The sequence below is a fragment of the Ranitomeya imitator genome, chromosome 10 (assembly GCF_032444005.1).
Source record: "Ranitomeya imitator isolate aRanImi1 chromosome 10, aRanImi1.pri, whole genome shotgun sequence".
Classification (NCBI taxonomy): Eukaryota; Metazoa; Chordata; class Amphibia; order Anura; family Dendrobatidae; genus Ranitomeya; species Ranitomeya imitator.
Window position 1 is genome coordinate 47,429,542 of NC_091291.1, and position 11,480 is coordinate 47,441,021.

General features: G+C 41.4%; 1 protein-coding gene across 2 annotated transcripts in view; it reads left to right on the forward strand.

The window, feature by feature from the left end:
- ODAD1 (outer dynein arm docking complex subunit 1) overlaps positions 1-11,135 on the forward strand; it is a 172,532-nt gene extending 161,397 nt beyond the window's left edge. The window contains exons 15-16 of one of the 2 annotated variants that reach the window (XM_069740709.1): positions 8,842-8,926; positions 9,779-9,907. In XM_069740709.1, coding sequence (XP_069596810.1) covers positions 8,842-8,926; positions 9,779-9,837 — 144 coding nt within the window. In that variant the 3' untranslated portion in view covers positions 9,838-9,907. Of the gene's footprint in view, positions 1-8,841; positions 8,927-9,778; positions 9,908-10,802 lie in introns of those variants that run through there. The other variant, XM_069740710.1, reaches the window with a different exon arrangement.
- The last annotated feature ends 345 nt before the right edge of the window (positions 11,136-11,480 follow it).

Genomic DNA, 11,480 nt, shown 5'->3' on the forward strand with positions numbered 1-11,480 from the left:
CACCTCATCCGAGAAAATCAGATCATACTATGATCGCATACTGACTAAACTTTAATCAGAGCATAATCATTGTGAATAGCATAATCGTCTCAATTCCCTCATGTGGGCACAGCATTTATTCTTAATTATGCCAAACATATTTTCCAGTAGGTCAAGAGACATAGGCCTTCGTTCATATGAGCCTGAATGTTGACTCTTGAATTGATGTTTGTTACAACTTATTGTGCTGCTATCCTTGGAGGACAGGGATGCAGGATCATTGAACAATCAATGTTTGCTAATATGTTGATTACCCATTATATGAGTTCATGCAGCTTGTTGATCTGCAGACATTGAAAGACAATGCTTTTCATGCATTCTTCTTTGGAAAATTCTTCCAGTTCTGTGAGATTCTTGGGTCATCTTGGATGCACTCCTCTTTTGAGGTCTAGCCACAGATGTTCAATGATGTTCACATCAGGGGACTGTAAGGGCCATTGTAAAACCTTCAGCTTGTGCCTTTTGAGGTCTTCTATTGTGGATTTTGACCTGTGTTTGGGATCATTATCCATTTGTAGAAGCCATCCTCTTTTCAACTTCAGCTTTTTTACATATGGTGTTATGTTTGCTTCAAGAGTTTGTTGAAATTCCATTAAATCTGATCTTCCCACTACCCAGGAAATGTTCCCCTTGCCATTGGGCGGCAACACAACCCCAAAGCATGATTGATCCACCACCATGCTTAATGGTTGGTGAGATGTTATTTTCCTGAAATTCTGTGCCCTTTGCTCTCCACACATACCTTTGATCATTGCAGTTACAGAGTTCTATTTTAACCTTATCGGTCCACAGTTTCCAAAATGCATCAGGCTTGTTTAGATGTTCTTTTGCATACTTCTGACGCTAAATATTATGGTGAAGATGCATGATGGGTTTTCATCTGATGACTCTTCCATGAAGGCCATATTTGTGCAGGTGTCTCTGAACAGTAGAATAATGTACCACAACTCCAGAGTCTGCTAAATCTTTATGAAGGTTTTTTTCAGTCAAACGCGGATTCTGATTTGCCTCTCTAGCAGTCCTACGAGCATCTCTCACTGAAATTTTGCTTGGTCTTCCAGACCTTATCTTAACCTTCACTGTTCCTGTTAACTACCATTACTTAATTACATTTTGAACTGAGGAAAGGGATGCTTGAAAATGGTTTGTTATCTTCTTATAGCCTTCTCCTGCTTTGTGAGCCTCCACTATTTTCATTTTCAGAGTGCTAGACAGCTGCTTAGAAGAACCCATGGCTGGTGTTTTTTGGCCTTAGGTTAGAGGAAACTGAGTTTTTATAAAGCTGGGAATTTTGCATCACCGGGCCTTTCCTAACGGTGATAGTGAACAAGCTGTAATACTAACAGGCTGATTAAGGTCTGAAAATTTGGTCACAGTTATCTGAGCACACAAATCTCCAATGGTGCACAAACTTTTGCATCAGCCCATTTTCCTTTTTGTAATTTTTAAAATGTAAAAGATAAACAAAAATTTATGTATTTTTTCCTAAAATCCAAAGAAATGTGTCATCATTAACCTTAGGCCTTTTAGAGATCATTTCATCTTCAACTGTTCACATAAGGGCTCATTCTCACTTGCGAGAAATATATCCGAGTCTCGCAGGTTAAAACCCTGCTCTGGTGCCGGCACTCCAGATCGGAGCGTGTGGCCGCACAGCAATACATGGAGCTGCACGCTCCGCTCTGGAGTGTCGGCGTCAGAGCAGGGTTTTAACCCTGGGTTTTTGCCTCTTTATGAGAAATTCATATAAACCTCCTTTTTGTAATAAAACATTTTATGTACATCTCCTTATATTGTAACCTGTAATCCACCTGCAATAAAATATCAGCAAGTAGAAAATATGAACACGCGAGACATTACTTATTCATCGCGCTCTACCTTCTTATTTTTGTCATTGGAAAGCACTTAAAGAATTGGAAGAAATATGGCTGTACATTTTTTTATTGATTCTCTTGGGGTCCTCCAGGTTGACGTGTTCAGTTCAGCTGCTGTTATTTCAGATACTATTTTGCAGTATTTCTTGCTTGGATATACCGTATTTTTCGGACTAAAAGACGCACTTTTTCCCCCCCAAAAAAGGGGGGAAAATGGGGGGTGCGTCTAATAGTCGCAATGCAGGTTTACCTAGGTGGCAGAGGTCCGGTGGCAGAGGTGCGGTTGCTGGGGTGTGGCGGCAGAGGAGGCGCAGTAAGCGGGGTCCCTTTCCCCGGTATGGTGATGCAGCAGGCCCGGTATGCAGCAGAGCCGGGTGAATCCTCTTGTTATCGGTGGTGGCGGCCATTTTCCGGAGGCCGCGCGTGCGCAGATGGAGCGCTCTGCTTCCCGGGGCTTCAGGAAAATGGCCGCCGCGATCTCCATCTGCGCACGCGCGGCCTCCCGCGACCATTTTCCTGAAGCCCCGGGAGCAGAGCGCTTCATCTGCACACGCGCGGCCTCAGGAAGATGGCCGCGCCCACCGATAACAAGAGGATTCACCCGGCTCTGCTGCATACCGGGCCTGCTGCATCACCATACCGGGGAAAGGGACCCCGCTTACTGCGCCTCCTCTGCCGCCACACCCCCGCCACCGCACCTCTGCCACCTAGGTAAGCCTGCATGGTACGCCAGGGACCCCTCTCACGCCATACCTCTCACTGCACCTCCTGATCCCAGCACCTCCTGATCCCAGCACCTCCTGATCCCAGCACCTTCTCATCCCAGCACCTCCTGATCCCAGCACCTCCTGATCCCAGCACCTCCTGATCCCAGCACCTTCTCATCCCAGCACCTCCTGATCCCAGCACCTCCTGATCCCAGCACCTTCTCATCCCAGCACCTTCTCATCCCAGCACCTCCTCATCCCAGCATCACCCCACCTTGCCTCCTGTGACCCTGCTCTGCCACCGCCATAAGATACTGTAAATTCGGACAATAAGACGGACCCCCATGTTATAAAAAATCTTTTTTTCTGCAATTTTCACCCCAAATTTGGGGTGCGTCTTATGGTCCGGTGCGTCTTATAGTCCGAAAATACGGTAATAGTTTCTCGGTCGGGAATGTACCTACTATGAGATTCACCTTTCTCCGCTCCTAGCTTTCCTCCTTCGCTGCTTCCTTGAGCTTTCCTTATGTGCATTCTTTATAAATCAGATGCAACGGTAAAAGGAATAAATGTTTTATGATTAGGCGTTTCGTGCTTGGACTGAACAATTGCAGCTTTTTTTACTGGAACGTTGGCCCATCCTGACTCCTGTGCAAGTCGTAGCTAATGTGGATCTGAGAGTACTATAGATTTCAGTCCTTGTATTTTTTTCTAGCCTGAGTGTTAGTGCAGTTTATTGTGTTATTAATTATCTAAAAATCAGTGACTTTGGTTACATTTACCTTAGTAATTACTGAGCCTAGATGCTAGTGCCGGTCTCATGGGTCTCCCACTACTAAGTTATGTGTTGACATCATGTCCATAACGACATTAGGTGACCAGGATGGCCCATCACTGGCCTCAGCAGAGATGATACTGCAGGTGAAATGTTACCTCTGCAGTCAACATGTCATCATTGTGCACACCTAACATGTCAGTGTGGATATCACGTAAGCGAGATATTGGAATAAAAGACGATGTATGGACATACCAACAACTGCGTATTCTCCTTAAAAATAATCATTTTAACTCCTTCAAGACCTTTCAATTTTCTGTTTTTGCACTTTTGTTTTTTACTTCCCTTTTGCAAGAGCCATAACTTTTTTTTATATTTCCATCAATATGGCCATGTGAGGGACCATATAGTGTTCTGGAATACTGGGAAAAAAATTCAAGTGTGGTGAAATTTAAAAAAAACCTGCAAGTCTACAATTGTTCTTTGGGTTTTCTATTTCCCATGTTAGGGCATGTTAGGTTAGGCTATGGGTTGAACTAGATGGACTTAAAGTCTTCCTTCAACCTTAATAACTATGTTACTATGTTATGATGTTCACTATATGGTAAAACTGACCGGCCTTAATGATTCCCCAGGTTAGTACAAGGACTCAGATACCAAACAAGTATAGGTATTTTTTTATTTAAGTGGTGAAAAAAATTCAAAAACTTGTAAGAAAAATTAATTTTGCTTATGTCGCCATTTTCCAAGACCGCAGTACTTAAATTTTTTGTGATCTGGTGCTGAGTGATGGCTTAATTTTTGCGGTTTGAGCTAACATTTTTATTCATACCTTTTTAGGGTAGATACAATGTTTTGATTGTCTCTTATTGCATTTTATTACAATGCTGTGGAAAACAGAAAATCAATAATTCTGGCATTTTGATTTCTTTTTCTCTACACCGTTTACCGATCGGAGTAATTGTTTTTATATTTTGATAGATTGGAAACTTTTGAGCGCAGCGATACATAATATGTGTAATTTTTTATTGTTTTTATAGTTTATTTACTTGAGACAAAAGGGGACTGATTTGAACTTTTATGTTATTTCATTTTTTCATATTTTTTAAAACCTTTTTTTTACAATTTTTACTGACTTCAATACTTCTCTTAGGAGACTTGAAGCTGCGATCATCGAATCACTTGTGCTACACATAGCAGGGCTTAAGCACTGCTATGTACTGTATAGCAAAAATCACGATCTCCTATGAAGCCATAAGCCGATGTTCACAAGAGATTCATGATGACAGGCAAGGGAGTCTTCTGCAGACAACCGGCTGTCATGACAAGTTGTCGGCGTCCCTTGATCACGTGGGAGGGGCGCCAATATGCGAGATTTGTGACACACTTCTGGCCGGCTTGTGTTAAATCCTGCATGATTTAACAGATTAACAGCCTTGGAAGGAGCACTGCTCCACCCGTGGCTGTAAATGGCACCTAATGGATGATTAAAATCAGCCATCAAGAGCGACGAAAGATGCAGGCTCAGTGTTAGAGCCTGCGTCAATGACAGGGACATGATTTTTTGAGGTAAATATACATCAAAGGTCATGAAGGAATTTAATCACATTTGCTCAGAACTGTGCGTTACACCTTTCCTATTTAATTCCTCCTTGTAACTTATGGATATATTGATATCTGCGTGTTACCAGATTTAGGGGGGTGTATCCACACAGTGTGAGACTGTCCAATCAGTGTTGCCAGTGTAAGACTGTGTAGAATCACACCTATTTGACAAAAAGAATAGTGATGCCCAGTTGTAAATTTATTCATAAATTCCAAGGACGAATAACAGAGGAACAAGACAATGCAGAGTTCTAAGAAATTTTGTTTCAGAATTGTTATTTTATGGGAAATACTAGCACTTACTAAAACAGACATATCAAGATAGTGATGTAAAAAAGGGCAGCAGCAGCACACTATCTGCCCTTTATATATGTTGGGGAAGCTAAACTTGTGATCGTTTTATTCCTTATAATATCTATATTATAATATCACAGTATTGCATTACATAATGAAATAATGTCCTATGAAATCCACCCAGAGGCTGAGCTTTATAGGAAGACCAAGATGATGGAGACGGAGGTCTTGAGCAAGCCCCTGGATGCAATTCCAATCCATTGACTGTTGGGGTGGTGTCAGTAGAAGCTGGTGATTGCGCACACAGACTCTGACATCATTTGACAGCGACATTAGCGACAGAACTCGCTTCAGCTGCTGTATCGTCAGGCAGAAGTCAACTAGGTATTACAGCTGGCATCAACCTGGTATGGTGCAGGTTCAGCTCCTGAGCCTGTGCTATACACAAGAACCCATATAGGTCAAAATTGTGCCATCCCATGCACCACTCCGAAGTCCTTGCAGTCTTGATGCAACTCCCCACGATACTGTCAAATTACTAAATCTGAATAATCCAAGACACCATATGTTCTCCTCCAAAAAGTTATCTTTATTATGTCACAGCTTAAACAGAAAAAAAGTAGGCCACATGTCATTGACATAGGGCCTTTTTTATGCACACGTGTTCTTTTTGTATATGTCTTGAAAAAGGCCCTATGTGGTTGAAACATCACCCTTTTTTATCCTTTACATGCTATGACATAATAAAGATAGCTTTTTGCTAGAGAACATCTGAGGCCATGGATTTTTTGGATTCCATATAATGGACCCAACATAAAGCATATGTTGGGAAGGCGCTAAAATGGATGAGAAAAAAAATGGGTGCAATACAGATGGCAAGTAGCAAAAAACGTCCATTTTACATGGATGTAAAAATACGGTAGATATAGATGTGTGAATGTAGCCGTGACGCTGAGTGACTTCTCATGGACAAGCCGTGAATTGAAATGGTCAAGTAGTCCAAGGTCAAAAGTTAAGGAGGTATATCATAAACAGAGTGAAGTGACAAAGGAGTAGGCAGGTAGCAGTCTGAGGTTAAAATACCGGAAGGATAGCGGATCAGAGCAAAGGTGGTAAACAGATGGAGGGTCACATCAAGGTACAAGGTCAGCCAGTGAAAGATCATCAAGCAGAACATTAGGCACAGAGAATGCAATTGATGTTCGAAACGCGTAGCTTTGTCTACACTCATGATGGAATCTCTTTTTTAATTCAATAAATTTTGCCTTTTGGAAGCTGGATCATCTCCTGTTTTCATATTACAAGTGGTCTCTGGCAGTTTCCGTGTTTCCTAGGACGCCTAGTTGGGGTGAGCTGGTTAACTTTACTTTTATTTATACAGAGAAGACCAACCACATTTAGCTGAAGCTAGGTCTGGCAGATGTCTGGGATTAACAGCCCAGCTAAGTAGCTGGGCGATCACGCGGTCTCAGAACACCTTAAGACAGTCAGACCTCCCAGTCTCACATTGGACACCGAGCTGTCAATCAACACATTGATGCTCACCACCCCCTATGCCAGACTGGACACTGAGCCATCAGTAACGGCATGCAAGACACACTGAGGGGTGGAATTGTGACACTACTCTTATTTGACAGCCATGTGATAAGAAAGAGAATTTAGAGGGCCTCTAAGTATGCATTACAGGGAACTGTGGTACCTAAGATTTGAGGTTGGAAGAGTAGTTTACCTTCAGGAACATTATGGAGCCACTTTTATCTAGTATTGCAGCAAAATTACATTTTGGATGAGCTAAAGACATGATCTATCTATAAGAAAAAATACCTTTTTTTCTAATCCGAAACAACCACTTTACTACAGACAGTAAATTGTTCCATCTTAAATTTGACAAATTTTTGAGGGCTCTTATGGTAGATGAGTTGAAGTAGCAGTTTATTTTTGTGTTTCGATCCCATCTTGTCCATAATTCATTTTGTAGCACTGCTCACTTGTCTGGTTTCTAACTAATTTTTGCATCAATCCCATCTCAATACAGTTTTGCTCGCAATCATTAATTTTCTATTTCCATGTGAGGATGGATTTGCATTTGTTTCTGCATTTCATCAACACATTCATTACCATAATGTTTTCTTCTCTGTAGTTTCCTTTCCTTGGTCTACGCCGTTCTGATAAGTGTTGCTTGGCGAAGGGTAGAGGGCGGATAGTTTTCTATTTGCAAAGTGAATCAAGCGATGATGGTTTCTGTTTATATTAAGAAAGTAACAGTAAGAAAAGAAACCCAGCGCCGTGACCGCAGTCACCTGGGTTCTGAGCCGGGCTTCATTACTGCCAGGAGGACTGAGCAGATTGATAATGTATGCATTCACATGTCTGGAATTTGTAATCATTGATGTGCATTGTTTCTGCCTCTTCACCAACATTTACTTGCGTCTTGTAACTTAGAAATTGATTCAGCGGAAATATAATGTATATGATGTTAATTAATAAGAATGGCTACTTGACTGAAACATCCGATCATCCTGCACTGTCCTCCTTCTCATGACATTGATGTATTCTGTGCACTGCACTATTATGTTTTATTTCTCCATTTTGTTCCTTTTCTTGGAACTCCTCCAGAAAATGGCCAAGAAGCGTCTGGGGCATTAGGTGGTGTTCATATCTCATTGTAAGAACAAAACTCCGCATATACAGTCATGGAGGGCAGTGTTGGCACTCTTGAAAATAAATTATTTCTCTCTGAAAATTATTACATGTTTTGTTATAAATATATTTATCTTTTTGTGTGTATTGGAACAACACAGAAAAACAGAGAAAAAAATGCAAATTGGACATAATTTCACACAAAACACCAAAAATGATCAGGCCAAAATTGTTGGCACCTTTCTGAAGTTGTGGGTATACAACTTTGTTTCAAGCATGTGATGCTCGTTGAAACTCACCTAAGGCAAGTAATAGGTGTGGGCAATATGAAATTCACACCTGAAATCAGATAAAAACGAGGAGAAGTTATCTCAATATTTGCATTGCGTGTCTGTGTGTTTTACCATATAGGAAATCAAAAACGCTTTCCACTACAGAGGGGCTCAATAAAAATTATACACAGAGTGGCATATAGTTTTTTACATTGTGAGTCCATTGGTTACAAATGTAGAAGATGGAAGAAATCTAGGAAGTTGGGATGCACAGCAACGCTGCCTGTTGTGAAATATGTAGTGTTAAGCATGCTCTTGTTTTCATCTGTTGAGGCAGCGATCGTCCATTGCTCATGCATCCTCTCTTCTGGCTAGTCACTGATACCACCATTTATTCGATGAAATTAAAAGAAAATACATTTGGGGAATTCTCTGAAAGCTTTGTTACGCAGAAATCATGATAACTGAAAATTCATAGGGCTACGCATTTCAGGATTGAACAAGTATGTAGCCATATGCATTTATGCAAATAAACTTTTTTTTTTTTTTAGATATATTCATATCCCTTACCATCATTTCTGAGCACCAACCCTCTTAAAGCTTTGCCCCAATTTTCCTTCTTTATTACTTCTAAGGTGCTGTTAGCAGCTAGCCGCAGAAGGGAAACAGGAGGAGCTACCGGTCGCCGACTCACACAGGAAAACAGGAGCGAGCCTAGAGGTACTTTCACACATAACGATTTCATTAACGCTTTTTGTGACGTAGCAACGATCCCGCTAACGATCTCGTTATATGTGACAGCGACCAACGATCAGGCCCCTGCTGGGAGATCGTTGGTCGCTGGAGAATGATCAGGACCTTTTTTTGGTCACTGATCACCCGCTGTCATCGCTGGATCGGCGTGTGTGATGCCGATCCAGCGATGTGTTCACTTGTAACCAGGGTAAATATCGGGTTACTAAGCGCAGGACCGCGCTTAGTAACCCGATATTTACCCTGGTTACCATTGTAAAAGTAAAGAAAAAAACAGTACATACTCACATTCCGATGTCTGTCACATTCCCCGGCATCAGCTTCCCTGCACTGACTGTCAGCGTCGGCCGTAAAGCAGAGCACAGCGGTGACTTCACCGCTGTGCTCTGCTTTATGGCCGGCGCTGACAACGTCAGTGCAGGGAAGCTGACGGCGGGGGACGTGACAGACATCGGAATGTGAGTATGTAATGTTTTTTTTTTTTACCTTTACAATGGTAACCAGGGTAAATATCGGGTTACTAAGCGTGGCCCTGCACTTAGTAACCCGATGTTTACCCTGGTTACCCGGGTACTTCAGCATCGTTGAAGACAGTTTCAACGATGCCGAAGTTGTTCCCCTGATCGTTGGTCGCTGGAGAGAGCTGTCTGTGTGACAGCTTCCCCGGGACCACAGAACGACTTACCAACGACCACGGCCAGGTCGTATCGCTGGTCGTGATCATTGGTAAGTCGATTAGTGTAACGGTACCTTAATACTACAATACTTTTCACAACAAGCAGGACAGCCATGCATCTAATCTTTATAAGCTTCTTCCAGGTTCTACATTCAAGAAAGACTATCGCCCTGTTGTTACTGGATGGGCAGCGGCTGACTAATGACATGACTGGATACTAGATGTTGTGTCCTGAACGTAACACCCATGGTGAGCGTACTTATGCAAAAGGGAGGGATTGATCTCTTCTACCACCGTCATATGCCATATGGTGTTATCCTACTGCATCTGCTTTCCTTACAAAGCCTCTTCATCCATTGGTGCTAAATGATGCTAATCCTATACAACGACATAGGTTGCTACCTATGGTGAGAGGTATATGTTGGCGAATATTCCAGAAGTATACCTTCAATGCAGGAAAAAATGATACGTGACCAGAGCTTTATTAGTGTTTATGTCATTTAATCTTACTATCTATCTTTATCTAGGTCTCCAGCAGTACAATTTTACTGTCATTCAGTCCGCTGCGCTCTGGTGACTCTGACCCAGTATACACAGCAAAGCTGTCTCAGTCTGATGTGACCGCTGCAAATAAAAAATCTATTAATAAAAACCTAATTTACATAAAATCTACTTTTCTGATTACGTCTAATAACATCTTTCCACATTTATGATTATGGGTTTGTTTTTGTCATTGAAATAATACTCTTATTTCTAGCCTCGATTACAGTATACAGTAACGCATGCGGCATGTGTGATAGAACGTAGAAATATCCCTAAGGTTGATATTTATTGCTGAGCCGTAACTTGTGCCCTGACCCTGACTTTTACCTTTTGGCTGCGTATTATCTGCTCTACCGTAGGCTTTGCCATAATGTGTTATATCCTAAGGACCTCTAGGATGCAGCTTTACCAGTTAATGTAGCGGCACGTACAGTACATAGCCTGGGGGCGACCCGAGTACTTGGGGATGTTACCAATTCAATGGGAGAAAACAGCAGCTATTCCTATACGTGATTATTATGGACACTTAGAAGACATCACAGTTATCTTTTAGAATGTGTAAATTCTACAATAAGCATATCCGCTATGATATAATCTATTATTCTTGATTATTTTTTTCTACAGGTTTTGAAAAAAGAAGTGAAAGCCAATAAAAAAGGATTCACAAGTGAAAGTTCCCTTGCGAAAATGGCTACAACAAAGAAATGAGAGCAAGTTATATAAAATTAATTTGAAAACCGCACATAGAACATATAGATGTCAGGACAATATGTATTTATGTGGGAAAATAAAAGCAATGGGAGGCACGGAGATAAAGCTGTTCTTTTTATGTTATCTATGTGCTTTTATGGGGCTCTTGAATTGTTGAAGAAAATAGTACCGTAATTGTAAAATCTAAAAGAATAGCAAAACATTGTAAAGGTACACACAATATTATAAACCGTACTACTAAAACAACATCATATCCTGAGCATTTTTTCTGGAACTCTTATGTAAGAATATTCCAAAAAATATTTCTTTGGATGCAAATCGACACCATGGCAGTGTACAAAATTCCTCTTCACCTTCGATACCTACATGTGCGTTGCTAAGACAGGCATGTTTAGTTCCACAGGTCTCGAATAGGAAAGTCTACTTTGGTGTAGGGCTTATAGGAAACTTGACATTGGCCTAATTTATCAGAATTGTTTTCGGAAGGGTTGATGGGTATCTGATTGCTACTGAGGTGTGTAGTATATGTCAGCTATCCTGGAAGTATATAGCAAGACACTTATCTGTAGGCTGAATGGGCCGCATGGGCGG